Genomic DNA, 20,605 nt, shown 5'->3' on the forward strand with positions numbered 1-20,605 from the left:
GCACTAAATGCGCTGTTCTGGATTTTTTCTTGTAATGTTTTCAGCCCTGGTGTTTGGAGTTGCAACTCAACTTTAAAAGAAAAAAAATCAGTGAGTGTGTGATTTGCATTAAATCTTGTTAATGTTCAACAGCTACAGTTGTAAGTCACTAGCAATTATTTTTAACGTGCACTTTGGTCTCAAACCGTATAAATTGAATAAAGTAGGATTTAATGGTCATTGATGCTGCCTCAACCATCTGCAGCTTTTACAATCAATATATTAAGGAAATGATTGCAGTGGCACTTATTCGGACCAATGAAAAGGCAGTTCTACCCCAGGCTCTTATCCTTGACACTATTCGTGGTCAGCTGTTTTGTATTACATCCCTGAAGCTACGTTTTGCTACGCTTGCTTCTCAAATGTACGGCATTGATCAAAAAATGCAAATGAGAAAAAAAAAACATGAGAATACGCGAGTGGAGATACATTCTAATGTGCTAAGACAAGAGGGAATCGACACAAACCGTGAGATTGATAAACTGTTGTCAAGCCCTGTGGAGGACTCTATACATTTGCAAGCTATGGTAACTGTGATTACACGGTTTAGGCTTAGTCTGCTGCCCATTGGCTTGAGTTGGAATGAAGGCCAAAGGGTCCTAGTGGTCGGTGCAGATCGTAGGGGTCACCCCAGATACACTACTCTTTTATGAAAGAGTTAAGCCCATTAGACACATCTGATTGGAGGACCCCACTGGCACAGACAGTGACTTCACTGGAATGGCAAGCACCCCTTTCACACCCAGAAGAAAAATAATTGGGTTAAAACCCCTGGGAGGACAAAGATCACTAGATGCCAGGACAATATTATCTGAGGTTTTATAACTAGTTATTAGAAATTGAGTTCCTGGTTAATTAGGGTATAAACCCTGTTCAAGCAGGAACCACAATCCAAATCAGGGTAAGGTACAGGCACACCTTATATCAACCTGTGCTCACACTCTAGTAACTTGCCACAGAACAATCAGGCTTAAGTTTAGAGGCAATGCGTAAAGTATTTGTGCAATACTTCAAAAATTAAAACAGTGACATATACACAAAAATATTCCATTCCAGATTAGAAAAAAGGAATGGAATTTATTTTAGAATTAACACAATACCAAAACAAAAATTCAATAAGTAGAACCAGAGTTATGATGTTTTAAAGAATAAACAGTAATAGAGCTTAAAAGCATAAAGCACCAACCGGGGATATCTAATCGGACTGGACCGGGTCAAATCCAAATTTAGGCCAACCACACTAGAGCACAGGTCGGATAAAGTCCCAAATTCACCCTGGTGACGTTTTACCTTCTTAAATTTTGTGCCAAGAGTCCCGCTCACGAGGGAGAAGTTTGCCAGGCGATCAGCACGAACAATGGTCGGCACGGTGCGAAAAGCAGGCAGGGTGTCGTGTATGGACAGGCAGGAGCAGCCTAGTGGTGGTGATCCACACCGGCAGGTGATGCTTGTTGTGAGAATATATGAGCTTGTGGCAGCTCATGCTGATCCTCTTTGCGACTGGCATGGTTCCGGAGCAAACAAGCCAATTCGCGATAAGCCCAAAAGTTTAACTAAGAGTTTAAAAACCACATCCAAGGGCCCAGGACCAGAGCAGCACCTCTTGGGAATCAGGAGCTTGATTGAGCAGTGGGGAGCCGGTCATTTCACTGAGGCTCCGACCAGGAGACTAGCAGGCTAGCCCTTTGAGTCGCTCTTGGGTCCTACGTTCAAGATGGATTCCAGGTCCAGTTCTTCCTCTCCAGGCAAGAAGGCAGCAGGTCAGCACATGAAGGAACAATCTTTTGGAGTGGCAGTCCAGCAGAGTATCCCCAGGTTCAGAGGTGTACTGAAGCGAGTTTCAAGTCTACTTTTTGTTGTTCTTCCATGAGCTAGATGAGGAGGTGAAGATGGAGGAATTTGTAGATTCTGATTTCTAGTGAAAGCTTGTAAAGGTCTTACAGGAAGGATGTGAAGCAATCCCACATCTGATAAGCTGAGAAGCCATATTCAAGATGTCCTTTAGAGGAGCCATTGTCCATTTCGGTGAGCCAAATAGTTTAGCATTACATGCATAAGGGTGGATTAACACCAGGGACTGTACAGCTTACTGAGGTTAGAGGAATGCTTGGAGGGCGTAGTCTCTTACAAGTAGAAGTGTAAGGTGATGAGTTTGTTGATGTTGGTGACCAGGAGAATCAAAGATTTTGGTTGACCCTGTAACTAAAAGATTTGAAGAATAGAACCAGGCAGAGTGAAACACTAAATTTAGAGACTGTTTCTAGACATTTGTGCACACAAAAGAGTTAGTGGATTCAGGGGGAAAAAGTTCAGTTTGATAGATTTACATAAAAACGTAGCTAACATTAACAGGATTGGCAGACGGTGGGAAAATGGGTTCAAGGGTGCCGCCTTTGTTGTCGGTTGCGAAAGAAAAACATTGTGACAGATCATGGAGTGAGAAGATTTATTTTGAGGTGGATGGGAATTGAATGGTTTATCCTCTAGGAGACTCTGAAGCATACCACAAGAATATTCTTTGATGGGGGGCCCATCAAGGAAGAAGAAGTCATGAGAAGGTGGTCTGTAAAGTGTAGGAATACATAGAATACAGTTTTAATATTTATTAAGTGTAGAGAATTCTATTGAGTCTGCTAAGGAAAATGTATTCTTCTGAATATTGTATTTGAGGTCTGACTTTCTACATGGAGGATGAAGAAACCATCTGGTATTAGGATGTCAAATGAGGTGATGGAAGAGGGAGAAACCATGTTTTGTTCTGAAGAGCAGATCTAAAGCGTGAGTTGCTATCAGTTTGGCAATCTCTTCGGGATGTGCTTTCAAGGATCTGGAATGTGTTCTGGATTATTTGGTAGTGGACACACATCTTGTCGGGAACATACCCTCTGATCCACTTGTTGCATACAAGATTGTGTTCTATGCAGAATGACAGCAAGGATAAGAATTTCAACTGCATGGTCAAATGGGCATGTACCCCTGCCCTGGGTGACCTGACTGTACATGATATTGGTATTCTTACTTCTGTGGATTCAGCCAGTATGTTAATCCAGCATGAGCACTGAGGCAGAGGCATGTCCATGGTGTTGCAAAGGTCCATAACCTGTTCTGTAACAGAGGGGTGCATCACACATGTCCTCTTTTCGGATATGGGGCGACTCATTATCCTAGGATGCGGACATGAACCAGTGGTGGCAGCATACTGGCAATTTTGTGATTTGACAGAACTGAGCAGACATTATTCCTGATTCAGGAGGAGTGTGGCATACTGGTACCCCTCGTGTAAAATTCCACTTAGATATAGTATCTAGGAACTTACTTTGGAGGGGAGGGGAGGGGATTAAGGTAGGTCGGGAAAAAACAAAATCAACAGCGAGAGAGTCAGACAGGAGTGGTTTTATGTACAGCATGGATGGTAGCAGGACACTGGGTTTTGATGCCAGCCTGATTGCAGGGATCTGTGGGAATTACTTTGGTTAGTCCCTGGGTGGATATGGAACAAGACAGAGGAAGGGATACAGCTCCCCCAGACTGTGGTAGTGTATTGCTTGCATTCCTGGGAGAATGGACGTAGAATGTCTATGGGTAGCCCTATGAGCATCTTTTTAGCAAGGAATGTTTGACAGACTTGTGGTCTTCTTTTGGTGGAAGGTGGAGTAGAGTTTGCTAAGGATGAGAAAGTTTCTAGACAGCACCTGCTCTTTGATCTTTCCGTGATTGCTATTTCAAGAAGGCTCAAAGGAAGCCAGGCGCCGAACCTTCAAATAATTGTATTCATGTACTCCAAACTCTTGTTTGAAGCCAGCATCATCATTTCCTGCTGTGATAGCCAGCTCTGTGCACAAAGATGTGTTGGCACTGCAGCCACAAAATTTAATTTGAAAGGGAACCACCCCAAATCAGTTCCAGGTAGTGAGAGCGGATCAATATCATCTGGTTGGAAAATTATTATAAAAGTGGGATCAAAATGATCCCGCTTCCTTCTTGATCAATGAAGGGAGGGCTCCACAGCATACACAAACAGCTGCTGTGCTCCAGGGCTGGTGTCGTGGTGACAGCCAGTCTCCACAAGGTAAAGGAGCATCAGCTGAAGTCTCAGCAACTTCAGATGGTGTGGGCCTGCCTGGCATCTAGATGCCAGTCTACTTAGAGGGAAAGAGGAAGAGGAAGCTTGGCTATCAAGCTTGCTAGACTGCCCAGAGGGAGTATCCTGTGTACCCAGTGGCGGGACATCTCAGAAAAAGCAGACTAGTATTTTGAGGTGTGTCTGGAGCCAAGACAAGCCGAGCTGGATCACGGCATTCCCAGCACTGTTAATTTGGCAAATTGCATAAAACAATAACTAAAAAAGTACCAGCGTAACATCTGGCAACTTCACTAGGTTACAAGGGACCTCTTCATCCACTGTTAACATGCTGTGGGCCAAGAGGTCATAACCAACAAAGGAGAAGTAGAACTTGACGGCTTGGAGGTCGCAACTGGTGAAAGTAGGTGAACACTGAGCCAGGTGAACTGTGCTATATTCTTCAGTAACATGATCAGAGACATCACTGTCACCCTGCTCCCACTGACCAAGATGCTGTCTCTGGGACTGTGAAGGACACACCAAACCAGCACAAAACTGAACTGCATTTGCACAGAGGTAACACAAGGCCATCTTGAGAGACTGAGAAACTGTATTGCAATTAGACTGCAATGAGAGAGTGGCAAGATACAAAGTGAACTGACCTAGAGATCACTTCCTTGACCGATTGCTCTCATGAAATCAAGCAATGTACTCACAACCGAGTACTCTTGCTCTAAGCTTTTCTGCATTACTAGGTCATTGTAGAATGGCAGGCGCCCCAGCCAAAGTGCTAGACTGCTGCACTGCAGCGGGAGCGTCTACCATTGAACCAGGTGGTGGTGGTGGTTGTAGGGCTTCTTATCAATTTAACTCCTTCCACGCTGATGACGAGCCCAGCTCTTCACGTAACATGCGTTTTAAAAAATCTCAGCGTACGAGCGGAATTCCGCTAGCGCGCATGAGGTTAATTGTAGAGTTGCAGACCTACTAGTGTGTGAAGTATTTTATTTTGCTATGATAAAAGTACTGCTCTTTTTGTAAGACGAGCATTGGGCAGGCAGATCAGTATTGTCTGTTGATAGACTTCTGAGCCTCTGCCCCCTACAATAGATTTCAGAAAAGCCTTGGAATCCTTCCCCTCGCTCCCATGGGAGTCATGTGCAGAAAGGTTACACTTCTGCCCAGTTTGCAGAGCCATAGTAGGACAGACTCCACGTCAGACATATGATCTCAGCCATCATGGATATTGCCCAGTAGTCCTTGCCTGCTCTCTGGCCCCCTGAAGAGGGTCTGTAAATGGCATTTAAAAAGCTGAAGTAAAATCTATTAAACTGGATAAATATAAAATCTACTTACAGCAAATCTGGTTAGGACATAGGCGCCTGCTCCAATTCCCATTCCAATAATGCTCTTTAAACTGAAAGATAAGATGTAATTTGGTTAAATAAAGGAAAATTGTAACAAAAAATACCTTCAAAATATGCATTTCTAAAATCATACATCCAATGAAATACACCTTCAAGTACCTGCACTATTTTTTTATTGTGCCACAGCCAACTAAATCAAGTTTGAACCACAAATGAAAAATGCTTCCAAAATCTAGAAAGGTTTAGAAATCATACATTGCTGGTGGTGTCCCCATCTAGATCCTTAATGGTGGCAGTTCATTTGGCTGATCAGCATGGTTGATTGCTTTGCTCAGAATAGATGTCATCTATCTACTCCAAAATAGCAAAGTGCCCCAAACCTGGTAAACTGTTCATGCAATTAAAGTAAGTTAAATAGTTCTTGCAAGTAGTTAGTTAGTTTGACCCCGAGACCAACTGGGACATTACATGTAATGTGCCAGTGTTCATGTTTGAAGTTGATTTATTTCTCCTGGTCTACACTGGGTGACAAGAAAGACTGAGGCAATTGAAAGCTACCCAGGTTGGCATTGCAAAAAAGAAGAGCAATGCTGCTGTTACCTGTCCAAGACCTTCTAAAACCCCTAACATTGGGTTGAAGGAGGACCAGGCATGCAACACCTGCCCTGGTGCCTGGTATTTAACTGGAAATAAGGCACCAGGAAAGCAGTCCAGTGTCCTAGGATGCTGGGATGACTAATTTACAGCCAATCCAGCATACAGGCAAGATCATGAAAAAGCTTCCACACTAGTTTACAGGGGATTGGAAATCTTATTGGTTTTGAAATCAAAAGCTTGATGATTTGTGGAGTTTTTGCTCCATGCAGAGCATTAATAGGTAACTAAATTAGGACAAATCACTAAAAGCGTTTTCTGCAACTCATGGTTTATGGGAATATGGACAGGTTAAAAATACCCTAATCGTTTGCAGAACAAGACAATAAAGAGCCCCCACCGCAGTGGGGTCAATCGCACGCTTAAAGATCTAGTAGTGTAATCATTGGCCACCAGTCAAATCTGAACCACTGGTGGCCCACAAATCGGTTAGGTCTGAACTGTTGAGATTTTACATAAGACAGATCAAATAATGAGACAGCACATACTTCAAAGTTCCAATGGCACCAATGAAAGCAATGAAAACGTAAAATATTTAGATCTCTAAAACTGTCAAAGCTAGAAGGATGGGCGGGTCAAATAGTCCTAAAATCTGGGTTACCTCCTCAAGGAATGGCAGAGCATGAGGGAAGACTGCCTCCTTGCCCTCATGTGGAAAAATGGGTCAGATGGTGGATGTTTGGAATCTTTTGCAACAATAAATGGCAATGCAGCTCCGTGATGAAGAGGATGCTCTTGCTTCTTCTGACCCACTGTACTGCAGGCATCTTGTGTCCTCTTAACATTAGTCAGTCTAGAATTCCTCCATACAGATCCCAATGGCCTGGCCCATACAGGTCTGGAGACCAGGTCAGCTCTTCCTGGCAGGTGTAGTTTAGCTCCATGTGAAGGTGTGTTCTTGCTCTCCATACATCACAGCGGCAATTGATTTTTGATTCAGAGGCTTGAGCCTACTGTGAAGGAAGATTTAACCCAGCAGAGTCCATTCCTGGTCTTAAGTCTTCATATGCTGGTTTACAGGCATCCTCTATTTTCAGATAAACACCAAGGGTACTGGTTGAGTTTGCCAACAGGATGACCTGCCTTCTTTACTTTCATTTTTACATTTCTAATTTTCTTTAACGTAGTCGATACAGAGGACACCGTTCTACAGGGTCAATAGTTGTCAGGTGGATCTGTCTTCTTTAAAGTGCAGCACTGTTTCAAACCTGGAAAGGTTAACCTCAAGATTTCAAATATAGTTCAGCTTTTGCACCCTCTTCCCATCCCTAAACGCAACACAGAAAGCACAGCGCAGGCGATTTCATTTAGGGCAATACATTTTCTCCTATCCCTTAACCCCTCCCGCCCCATCAAACATGTACGTCTGACCAGAAAGGAGCATGAGCAGTCCGACATGTCCAACATGGACAATTTCAATCAAAGGAAACAATTACAGTGTACCATGCACATGAGGTCATAAACACCACCTTTCCAAGCCCTCATCCTTCCTTTGGTTGATGTGTGCCCTTTTGCACCCATAGGGTGCCCACAATATTTTGCTGCAATGCAGATGCATGTGCTGACTGCACAGTTTAGGACCCTCCCACATCACTTACTGGTTGCAGAAGCAAAGCCTTTTAGCCTCTGGCAGCCAAGCAGAATCAAGTGATTTGTAAAGCGGTGGAGGTGTTTTACCAAATAGTGGAACAGCTGATCAGGTTAACAGCTCTGGGTCAGCTTTCTTTTTAGATTGGAAAAGTGGTTCAAGACACGGTTTATTAAACTATTTTTCATATATTAACTCCTCAAATTACTGGATGGGTTTATACCAAACAAAAACATTTCTTTTGAAAATCTATTCTTCAAACTATGGTTGTCGTAAATGTTATCAACAATTTCTACTGTAGCAGAAAGGTTTGTGTGTGTTTCAATGAGTCTAGCAAGTTTAGACATCGAGAGGTCCGGTAAAGTAAGGCTCTTAGCATTAGCAAAACAAAGTATAGAAGGTGAAAGGCAATATCCTCCAATCGGGTCACTGTATGCATCTGTCCAATAAAGAAAGGTGCTAGTAAAGACCTTATACTAGAGAGGAGTAAGCAAAGAGCGCATTAAACTATTGTGGCAAATCATCTGACCTCAGTATAAAACAGGAGAACATCACATTCAGGAGCTAAAATAAACTGGATGGTGTAGCATTAGAAGCCTTACTGCAACTCACCCAAGTTGTTGAACAACTCCTGGAAGCATCTCAGCAAGCTGATCCATAGACGGATAGACATATCTATAGAGAAAAAACACAAAATTAAACATGGTGAAGAACACAGCTATTTCTTTAAAGTTATGAAGATAGCACGAAATTTCACAGTTACCACTTAATAGCTTAGAGAAAAACAAGTGGTAAGACTTTACAAACTAGAACTGGAAAATTATTGAATGTCCAAATAGGCTTGATTTCACAACTGGCTCAAGGTATGCTCCTAAACAACTGTATGCACTGGCCAGGCTTCTTACTGTAGTTTAACAATGCTAAGCTGGAGATAAATTTGATGAAATGTAGGAATTATTATTGAATCTATTGCCTCTACAATGACCTACTAAACATTACATAATAAACAGGCCAGGGGTGTCAAATACAGTACTACTGGGTCAGACATTCAAGATATCCACATAACTACATAGGCGAAACTAAATGGTACACGGTTACACAGCAGCCTTTATGTAAATCTTATAGTTGGTCTTCGAGGACCACTGCTGGATAAATCTGGAATCGTAAAATAGTCCTCTTCAGCAGCTGCATTTCAGTCACCTATAAGTATTTGCATTTAATGTAAAATGCGGATCTCTGGAAAGGGACCTGAAAAATGCCTCTACAACACTCTCGGTGAATGAAATGAATGTGGTTGGGGTAACTATAGAAATTAAAATAAAGCTGTATAACGGACTATCATTGAAAAATAAAGTTTTAGAAATCATTGATGTATTAAAATAATTATGAAACGGGACAAGGCATGACCCCGATTCCTGGTTTAAAATCTACTACTTTTTTGCAGCTTCAGTCTCACTTTCTGCACGACTATTCAGGTTTTTCATCTAAAGGGACAGCCTCGTTGGCAACTGCCGGCGCACCTTTGCTCCGATTTTACAATCCTAATTCACATATTTGATCCAAGATCACAATAGCACTTTATAAATACAAAGACGTGACACTCTACAAGAACCACGAGCTGCGAGATTGGAGATATCAGCTGCCACACTTATTTGATTCAAGATAGGAGGGTCCTCATTCCTTTCTATTTCTGGAAGAACCTGCGATGAGCACCTTCATAGTCTCAAAGATGGGTCGGTAATACTTTCCTGAAGGCGCAGACGCACTTACAGCAGTCAAAAGTGCTAGGTTTGACACTTACAGAAATTTTTACAGAGATGCTTATGCTTTCCTCGTGCAGAGACATGGAGGACAGTGGGACCTTTTGCACATATTACAATGCCTACATAAGACTGGAGGATCTAGTTTCACCTACTTATTTCCTGAGCTACAGGAGAGTCACTACTGTTATTGCACCAGAAGGACAGATGTTGGTGCTCTTTCGAGATTGGGAGAGGAAAATTATCTAATGTAGAAAGGATGGCTTCACACTTTCAGAAACTTCTCTGTTCAAACGATGATCCAAGAAGGATACGCCAAAGGTGTACAAACCCAAATCATTCTCTTAAAAAGTTATAGCAAGTAAGCCTGCTCTTTAGACGATGAATAATTAAAATGGTAGTGGCTTGTCACTGAAATGTTTTGAGACACTCCCTTAAACCTCTATATGGATATAGTGGAAACAAGTTTGGCAGCTATTGTCTGGTGAGAGACAGTGCTTTCTCAGATGAGGAAGAATGTTGCATCCTCTGCAAGATCTCCCCAGGAAAGATGGCCATTGTTGACTTGGATGTTCAGCTAAGACTTGGGGACTGGACCCTCTGCTTTGAATAGTAATGTCAGTCATGGTGTTAAATAGACTTAAAAATGTTCCTCTTTACACTCTAGATCTCCAGCTTTGAGAGTTTAATCTTGGTTTTCAGGTGCTGCATGTGATCATACTCATGGGGATATAAGGAAATTAACGTTATGACAGACAGGCTTTTTATCTTCAGTTGGGCATCAGTTTTGAGACATTTTAAATGCAGCCACCATCAGGACCATCTTAAAGATATGCTGTGCTAGAACTTGCAGATTGCTAAATCTGCTGAATTAACTGAAGTGCTTTTAACATGATTAGATAATAACAAACCTTCTACAATTTCCAAAATATTTAGCTTTTACTCTTTTTGGAAGTCATCAGTAATACGTTGCAAAATTTCCAACAATGCTCGATCGTATCTCCCTAATAGAGCGGCTGCACTAGTCACCTTGAAAGATGTAACTTCAACTCTAAATTTGGCATCCTGCGGTATGGATGAGCTTACTTTTCCTGTCAGCAGTAACACGTTTCAGAAGCATGTGTGCTTATTTATTACAGAAGACCATGAAACCATCAAACAGTGCAATTACGCCTCCAGACAAAGGTATATTGATCTTGTTCTAATGGGTTGTACTTTTAAGGAGCCAAAAAGGTACAATATATCTGGTAGAGCCAGAGATGTTCCTCTTCATTTTCATTCACACATTTATTTAAAAAATAAAGTAATATCAAATACTAAGCCAAGGTGCTCCCATTTGGTGATGGCGCAGTGAAAAATCATAGTAAATAAATAGTGCACCAGCGCTATATACAGTACTATTCGCATGGGACTGACCGGGATAGTGTGATGGTTTTAACAACATTTGTGTTAAGTGTCCCAATCCACAATCAAAATAAAAACAGTCCACATTTGAAAATTGTTGAAGTTTCAACCCACAATGCCAAATGAATCAAAAAAGGGTCATCATCAGGAAAGAGGATTGAAGGAAACAGCTAAAGAGAAGAAAGAATTGGGTAAAAATCCTTGGTGTTGTGTTTTAAGAAAGTTATGTTCTGAAAAAGAGGGTCCACATTGAGTTTCTTTAGGCTATTTTTTCTTCAATGTATCTCTACTTCCTGCAACGTAAGGGTCTCGCTGAAAGATTGTCCTATCTATTAAATTGGCAGCCTAGAAAACATTAATTTACAACGGCTATGTAGCTAGTAGTTGCATTTGAAAAATGATAGATTTTTAACTAAAATAACTGCAAATTGTATCTTTTGGGTCGGAAGTGATTTGTGATCCCAGTTTGCAGGGGGGAATGTTCTGTGTCTATGACTGTCAAAAACATTCGAACCAATGTCACTCGTGATTGCAAGACCTCATTTAATCAACATTTTTCAACTGCGACACCAATTGCCAGTGAATGATCATGCTTCCAAATTTCTGGATCCAGCCCAGAACCTTGGGATGGTTCACATCCCAGGAAGATGAATCCATTAGAAACGAGCATTTTATTGTTTAGTCAATTCGACTCAGGATAGAAGAGGAAAATCTCTGGAGGGCAAGTGAGTAAGATCTATTACTAGCCTCCAGAAAATACTCTGTGCAGAGTGTGTTACATACATGCAGTTATAATTATTTGACAATTTGGTGACCATTCAAAAAAAAAAATGTAAAATCTATATGCTATGCATAACACTTACTGAATCTGCACTACAAAGACAGTAAATGTCCCCTAGAGTATATTCTTTTCTGAACTTACCCAGCTGGGAAAGATGGCGCGCCCTCTTGTTGACCTGGTGCATCCACGTGACAAACTGAAAAATGCTGTGAGATTTCCTGCATGTCTTCGAAGTTGAAGAGCGGATTGAAACAGGTTTTATCTGAAAAAGGAAAAATAAAATTAGTATTTTTGTCCAGCTCTTGGAAATGGAAGCAAATCTATACAGAACGATACGCATTGTGGTACAGGTCTTGCAAGTGCATTCCATTCTGGAGTTACATAATAGCTATACAACTTATTACAATATATAGAGTAAACACTGATATTAGGCTCTACACTGACTATCCGGTGTCTACTGTTGCACTCATTGCAACCAGCAGCAATGCTCTATATGGATACCGCTCACACATAAACCAGTCATAAAAAAACATTGACGGGATAAAGGGTGCAGGTTATAAAGGAAGAACAACTAATGGCAAAGAGCACCCGTTACACCATGAAGATGTAGTTTCATTGCTCTCATGTCTCTCTTGGGTTCCTAAATTAGAACAAAGTAGGACATTTTTAGGAAGAATGCTTGTGAGTGAATGGTTGATCCTTCCTGGACGGGTTAGCGGTTATAGAAGGCATTTGGGGTGGTCCTTCTCAGCACTAAACAGGTTTTTTGGTCCCTGAGAAATCTCTTAAGGAGTAGGAGTGAAAGAGTAAAAGATTCAAGGTACACATTAAATGAGTATGCCAAATAAACATGTATAACTGCTGTGGTCTCTCCTGCTTGGAGTATGGGAACTTAAAACCTGTAAATCAGACTATTTAGAGAATGATGCAAGGACAGTTGCATAAATTCAGAGACTAAAGCTATATATGCGGATGTTGAAAGGTAGTCGAAGTGAGGGAATTTTTTGGCTTGAACAGAATCCTCACATCAAGATAATCTTTCTTTAAATTAGAAATCCCCTTTTATCTTTACGTTCACAATGTGGACACATGGCTGAAAAGGTCACATATAGAGCTAGAGGATGCCCAAGCAACTCTCATAAGGTGTGAGGTCTCTGGAGGAAACACTATGCATAGATGTGACGGATAATGCGGAAACGTCCCAATCAACACAGTCCCAATGACTTCAAGAAGACCACCGCGTGGAACGTTCTACTACCTGACAATGGATTGATTGCTATGAACAATGTGAAAGTACACTTTCCACAACAAAATTGAAAGAATGCATTTCCACTCCAATGTAGTTGCAAGTACGCACTGTGTATTGCTTATAGAAAAATCTAATCTAATATATATTTAAAATTAGAAGAAAAAAAAACACAATGTGGACATTATGGAAATCCTAAAGCTCCAGGGTTGTATGATGTTACAAGGCATTCCGTTATAATGCATGCCTTTTCCACGCATACTTTTACAACGATTTTTTTGGTAAATTCATGCATGGTAAGGGCATACTCTTGGTAAAGGTTATTCCCCCCCCCTAAACCCTTCTTACAAATACCCCTCCTCTGCCCTTAACCCTTATAATCGGACTCTTTTCTTTTTCTTAATAGAGTATTCCCCTTACCTTTCCAAGTCTGCTCTTCTCAATGTTCTTCCTGTTGACGTTGCATGTCGTTAAGAGGAAACCGAAGTGTCTTTCCGTTCCCCCTCTAACGACACGGATTGCCTCCACATAGAAACTGCAACAGGTGCGTGTTTTTTATTGGGGGGGAAACCCTCCCCCAGCCCCCTGTTTTTCACAGTTTTTTTGGGGGGGCGAGGGGGGAGACCTATCCTCAAGCCCCTTTTTTTATTTTTAGTGTTTATCACACGTGCTTTTACTATGTATTTCATAGTAAAGGTATGCGTGGTAAAGGCTACTCGTTGTAACCACGCATGCGTTGTAATGCATGCGTGGTTAAGTTATGCGTGGAAACGGCCGCGTTGTAGTGGCCTTTTCCCAAGCTCCAGATGAGACTATGTGGCAAAAGTAAACTTTGCGACTCAGATTAAAATATGAAACAAACTAGATGGTGCAGTGAAGTAGCTTTAATATTTAGAGGCTATAGCATCTGTCTATATTGGTTAGCACTCTGATGTGTTCCAATATACGATATTTTTAGGTGACCAGTTGTGCTTCTGATGTAATTTCCTGGACACGGACAGTTACTACATAGATGACAAATTTACTCTTGCAAGTAATTCGGTGTCAGATCTTTTATTGCTGTCCATTCACCATTACACATTTCCTCATTTTTTTGTCTGATCTTGCACACTTTTCATTGTTTAAATTTCCAGAAGTCCTGTTTTAGCCACTCCGTTTGCCCGACTTGTTCTTCCATTGTGAAGTGACTGTACAATTTATCTTTTATAGATGTGTCTGTTACTGTTGGCCCACTTCCCAGTTCTTTTGCTATGCTATTTTCCATGTTCAAGATGTGCCAGTGATTTTGCATGATTTTCTGAATTTGTGTTGATTATCTGGCAAATCTTTAATCTTTCTTATTTTATTTTCCCTGCATTTATTTTATCTTTCAGTTGTGTCACTTCCACAATTACTTTAAATGTTACTTTTCGGAGGCCATATTGTATTATTTTAGTTGGATATTTTGTTTCTTGAAATATACGGATTGTTTCTTTACTGTGCATCTTAAATTCTATCTTTGGAGCAATTATGTCTGATTCTTAGGAACTCCCGATAGGGATGCTCCACTTCAGGTTTGGTCGGTTAAAACTTTGTGAATGAAGTAATACATTTGTTGCAATAGTTTTCTGATGCAAGAATGTATCATTTCATTATTAGTTTTGTATTTATGAAAGTTATGAGAGTTTCACGGATGTTACAAGTCAGCTTTACTTTTGATGAATTCTCATTGAGGTCATTGTTAGAAATGGGCTTTCTGGTTGGATAGAGTATGCACCTAAGCCAGGCAGAACTCACCACTCTTGTAAGGGCAAGTTACACAAAGATATCCCGAGCTCACCCTCTTGGTAGCTTGGCAAGAGCAGTCTTGCTTATCCCAGAGGCAGAGTGTAAAGCTTTTGAGCAACACACACCAGTTACACAATATTGCACTACAAAAGGAGACGCCACATAAAGTTATATAAAAATATAGAGTACATTAAACTTACACCAGACCAAAACGACGTAAACTAATAGTTACTTTGCCAACAAGGCATTTGTCAAAACTTCTCAATTCATGCAATAAGAGAATGGCAGATATGTTGCAGACATTATGAAAATCTTTACGGTGTATACTATACAGGCATATTATATAGTATTTGTTATCCTAAGTAAGGCAAGGAAAACCAAAATACATCAATATATTAGGGCTAATGATGCAACAGAAGAAAGAATAAGAACACATTAATCATAACCACTGTGCATATTATGCAAACCCTGTAACAGTATTTATGATCCTTACAATGCAAGGCATAAAAAGACATATGTGATATAATCTGGGCAAAAATGCAGTAGTCTGGTTATGGCAGGAACACATAAATCACCCTCAAACTATAGGGCAAAGCGTATCTGTGCTCCTATTCGGTATTATGCGGGAATATGCAATGTTAAATCGCATGCGGTACAATGCATGTGATTACAATGCGGTCTTTTTTCAACGCATACCATTACATCGCAAGTTGTTTCTACGACTTGCTGTAGGGGGCACGCTGGCTTAGGAATAGTAGAGTTAACAATCCCAACTCCAGCGAGCGCAACAGTAGGGAAGGTGTTGGAATAGTAAATTATACTATTCCTTAGTTTAGAGCACACCCTACAGCGAATCGTAGAAATGACTTGCGTTGTAATGGTTAGAGTTGTAACAACACGGTCATTGTAACGACCGCATTGTAGTCATATGCCTTGTACCACATGCAATGCAAACGCTGCGTCCCATTATGCGGTACCTTAGAGTCCCAATGTAGGATACAAGGACACCTGAACTCCTGCTACCTTCATTATGGGAATTGTGGGCTGCTGAGGTTTCCTCACGTCCTGAAAACAAGATATACTCCCCACAGGCATGTGCTACTAAGGGGGTGGGGGTGGGCACCAAGTAGGATTCAACAAAGACCTCACTGGGTCCCCGGTTTGTAGAGCGGTCAAGGCAGCTACAGTAAACATGCGTTTCAGCTACTACAACATAGAGAAGCTCAGTCTGTGGTAAGGCGACACCGTAGGCCCAAGAAATGACCCAAGCTCCCACTGCCAAGGAACATCTCAGCGGCCATCCTTCGTGAAAACGGGACCGGCTGTGAAGGAACATGGGGTGGTCTCACCTCCAAGCCCCCACCAGCCTCACAATTGCTTCATCGATGGGGACTGTGTGGTCAGGACCCTGGCCCCTCAAGGACTCCTCAGTGGAGAAAGCAGTGCGGCGACAGCTTTGTGGAGAGAGCTCCCCGCGACAGGGGGCCCCTCTCTGCAGTATACGTGCAACCGGTCTTCTCCAGTCGGCCTCTCGATGCTATGGCTCTCCTCTCGGGATGGGGTGGCCTCGCAAAGGGATTTCTCTGGGCCGATAGTGTTGTGGTCTACTGGGGCATGTGCCTCTGCACGGCGACTATCTCAGAACTGTATGTTGTGGTCTCCCTTTCCTGGGAGGGGAGTCGCCAAGCGAATATTTGTAGTAATTTCAAAAAGTAGGAGGCCCTCCAAATGCACCTCGTCACACCGTTTACAAAGGAGAAAAACGCTCACTCGTCCTAGCTCTGCCCACAGCAGGGAAATGAAGCACTGGAACGTTTACAGGAATCCTCTTGAACCCTTCACAATAACAGGGGGAGGGGAGAAGAGCCAACAGGCCCCTGGAGAGCACTGGGGGCATGAGAGCAGAGGACATGCAGCAGTCCTTGTAGCAATGTAGCAGTCCTTCTTGCAGCCCAGCAGGCCACATGTCGGGACAACAAGCAAGTAAGTTCAATGGCAGTTCTTCCTGCAGCACAGCAGTTCCTTCTGGCAATGTGCAGTCTGTAGAGACAGCAGCGTCTGGTTACAAGTCCACACAGGGTCTAAAATCATGGGGTCAGAGCCCCTGTACCACTTGGATTTCTAGAACTACGGCAAGCACAGAGAACACTTACGATTGAGTCCTATGTCGTGGTAGGTCAAGATCACAGGTCTGTTAACCTTTGGGGTCCCACACATTGTAACATGGAGGATTCCATGTGCTGTCTCAATGCTTTGCTCCTGTAGGGAAAAACAGAGAATTGGTTAATAAAATGGGTTTTGTAATCCCATGACAAACATTTTCTTCAATGATTCATTAAACTTTAAAACCCACACGCATTTATTTCATAACACTTCACTATTATGTCGCCTTTAAAGTCTCCTGGAACTAAATTAAGTTCTTTGTGTAGTAGCTTCAGTAAAGGCTCTCATTTCACAACAGTGTGGGGATATCGCCACCTTGTAGACAATACTGTAACCGTAGCATAGATCAATGTTCGCAAGTTTGAGATGCAGCGACAACCTCTCACGAAAACACCTGGCTGGGCACACTATCCTCCCACACCAACACCGCCTTTTAACCCCCAGTTTGCAGGTATTGCATGTTTTCGACCCCGGAATAGACACGAACCTGTCGGACCCAAAAATACTACGCATTTTAACGCGTGCATATCCCGATGTGGATAATGTCCGCGGGAACGTTCGGGACTTGCGTGAAGCTGAATGAGCGAGGACGTCGCGACACGCCGTGAAGTGGGGAGGGGCGGGCAGAGAGGAGCCTGGCTATATGGTCTTTTGAAGGGGTGCCCAGATGCTACGACGTTTCCCAGCGGTAAGAAACGCCGATTAAATCCTCTTATGCAGTCTACTTACACGAACATCTGCCACCGCTTTTTTTTACAAAGATCCAACTAGCATGGACAGATCCCAAAAAAATTCTTAAAACAAAAATCACACAAACATTCATTTCATTTCACACAAACAGTTATGCACACACTCAGACAAACTGCATGCACACGCACGCATCGAGGCACTACTGCAAACAAACCTAGGGACAGCCGCATACACAGGCCAACAGCACAGGACACAGGCAACATACTAAGAGGACCGGGGTATATGAAGGACACCTCGGATGAAAGATTCAGGTGCTCTTGATTGGATCCACACAGGAGTAACCCGAGCGCACACCAGAATTAAGCAAAGATGAGGCGGGGCTAACGCAACAGCCCACCCCAATATTCTAAATTCCCAACTCTGTAGAAATGGAACCACATGGTAAAAGGTGAGCGCTATACAATTTGTCAGGATTACTTCCATTCTGCAAGTTCAGCATTGAATACCCCGAAGAACTCTGTGGCCAGTTTAGTGTGGTTACTGGTTTAAAAAGCATTGGCGTGAGTTACTCATCACACATAGCAAAGACTCTAGTGTAGGCCCGTTTGAAAATGGGACTCTACACTGCCTTTGATCCCTAATTTCCTTAGGAGCAAGACATCCCTGCAGACCTATTCAACAGCGACCTCTAGAGCATGGATCTATTTCCCATTCTCTTAGTCTACCACTCATGTTTGTGCATTTAGACATCAACTAAAAGTTGTTTGCTTTTATAATTTCTATCAATGGGTCTTTGCTTAAAATCTGACAGCTAGAACAAGACTGTACCATTGCATTCTGAATTCAGAACCTACTCTACTTTCATAATACGACGTGCAGTGGCACCGTAGTTGTCATGATGAGGTTTGTCTCAATATAACAATTCATTCAAGGTCTAGATATTTTGAATTTTTCTCCAATAGCACATAGATGCATATTTAGCTCGTTCTAATGCGTGAATCAAAGTGTTCCCAGGAATGTTCTTGCTTCACCACACTGCTGAGTAGATTGGCTCTGGGGTCCAACACTCCTGGAAGGAGAGTTGCCATTTTGGACCTCTTCAGCGGAGACCTGTGCAGTGCTTTTAACTAGTCTACATAGTAAGAAACCAAGAGCAGGGTAAAGTTAGGAAGCAGTAAGCAGCGGTTCGGTCCTCTGTAGTGTCACACAAAAACTACTCCGCAGAGACATGCCAATCTGAGAATGTTCTTCCAGGTCACATCCCAGATGGCCCACATGCTTTGTTCTTGTCGAGTTGGCAAATGTGAAGTTTGTGCGATGGATTTATTTTATTTAATGAGATTTTATAAAGCGCGAACATTACCCGAAGGTGTCAGAGCGCTTTACAAAAGAACCAGTTGCGTTACATAAGGACTTTGGATTACATGAGTTACATCTATATATATTAATATTATTATTATTATTAAAAACATTTTATAGAGCGCGTAGTCACCCTGAGGTATCCCAGCGCTGAAGATCCCTACGTCTGTGGGTCCGGGGGCGAGTAGGGAGGATTGGGGGGGGGGGGGGGGGGGGGGGAGGGAGGCAGGTTCAGGGGGGAGGATAGTTAAGTTAAGGGAACAGGTGAGTTTTCAGCCGTTTCCTGAAACGTAAGTAGTTAGGTTCTGTTCTCAGGTCTCGGGGGAGAGCATTCCAGAGGCGTGCGGTGTGGACCGAGAAACATCTTCCACCCGTGCGAGCTTTCTTGAATCTGGGGAGGATGATAAGAGACTCCTTGTCCGATCGGAGGGATCTTGGGGCTTTGTATGGTCTAATAAATTTTCTCAGAATAGGGGGGCCTCGTTTCTGCAGTAGTTTATGCGCCAGGCATAAGGCTTTGAATATCACTCGTTCCCTCACTGGGAGCCAGTGAAGGAGCTTCAGTGCTGGTTTAGCTGAGGCTCTGGTAGGGGTGTTAGTGAGGATCCGGGCAGCAGCATTTTGGATTCTCTGTAACTTGTTCAGAGTTGCTTCGGGTGCGCCCAAGTAGATTGAGTTGCTATAGTCAAGTCTGGATAGAATAAGACCTTGGATCAGTAGTCTTTGCGAAGTGGGTGGAAGTAGGGGCAGGATCTTTCTCATTGATTTAAGTAGCCCGAAGCAGGTGCCGGCTACTTTTTTTGCTTGGGTGGTGAATGAAAGGTCAGTTTCGATCCATACACCCAGGCTTTTTACTTCCTGTTTTGGGTCTGGCCCAGACAGGGTGGCCCAGACAGGGTGGCCAGATGTGCTGGGGGAAGGGGAGTCCTTTCTGACCCAGAAGGAGAATGTCCGTCTTAGAACCATTCAGTTTTAAGGCTGAACTGTTCATCCACCCTTGTATCTGCGTCAAGCAGTTGAATAAGTCTGCAGGTTGTTGACTAGGGTGGGATAGGGAGACAACTAGTTGTGTCTCATCCGCATAACTGACGATGTATGTCTGTTTGTCCTTTATGCATTACTACACCATTCAACCGATCGCCATGAAACTTTGGGAAGTTGTTGAATACACTCCTGCGAAGGTTTGTCAAATTATTATTATTTTTTTTAAATCAGTCCCCCAGGGCCCTCATAATCTTTCGAATACTGAAATAGACAGCGAATTTGCGAGCATCGCCGACAGTTATGACCCCCAAACGGAAATCGATTGGTCAATCTACATCAGAAGCACGAAAGAAAAAGGCATTACGAGCTTCAGAAACAGACAAGAAACGGAAAGCAAGATTAGAACCTATTCGAATACAAACTGCTCAAGCCCGTAATTCTCAAATGAACGAGCAACGAGAATCAAGATTGGAAGCCGATCGAGTACGGACTGCTCAAGCCCGCTCGAATGAAACAGGACAGCAACCAGAATCAAGATTGGAAGCCAATCGAGGACGCACTGCTCAAGCCACACTTAGAAAGGGAAACATCCTTTACAACAAAACTTTTTCCACGCAGTACCTTTACAACGCAACTTTTACAACGCAAGTCGTTTCAACGGCTTGCGCTGGGAAGCGCTGTAGGATAGGGAATAGTTTAATTTACAATCCAAAACCTTCCCTACTATCCACGGGGACTGG

At 42.6% G+C, this 20,605-nt stretch overlaps 1 protein-coding gene across 3 annotated transcripts in view; it reads right to left on the reverse strand.

Annotated features, from left to right (window-relative positions):
• Nucleotides 1–20,605, reverse strand: part of NDRG1 (N-myc downstream regulated 1) — a 166,382-nt gene that overhangs the window by 41,134 nt on the left and 104,643 nt on the right. For all 3 annotated transcript variants that reach the window (XR_015309930.1, XM_086966247.1, XM_086966248.1), the window contains 4 exons: nucleotides 16,823–16,928; nucleotides 11,798–11,918; nucleotides 8,324–8,386; nucleotides 5,459–5,519 (listed from right to left, as the gene is read on the reverse strand). Coding sequence is in view for 2 of the 3 variants with exons in the window: in XM_086966247.1 (XP_086822373.1) it covers nucleotides 5,459–5,519; nucleotides 8,324–8,386; nucleotides 11,798–11,918; nucleotides 16,823–16,928 (351 nt within the window). In the remaining variant the exon portion in view is untranslated. The remainder of the gene's footprint in view (nucleotides 1–5,458; nucleotides 5,520–8,323; nucleotides 8,387–11,797; nucleotides 11,919–16,822; nucleotides 16,929–20,605) is intronic.

The sequence above is a fragment of the Lissotriton vulgaris genome, chromosome 4_1 (genome assembly GCF_964263255.1).
Source record: "Lissotriton vulgaris chromosome 4_1, aLisVul1.2, whole genome shotgun sequence".
Taxonomy (NCBI): domain Eukaryota; kingdom Metazoa; phylum Chordata; class Amphibia; order Caudata; family Salamandridae; genus Lissotriton; species Lissotriton vulgaris.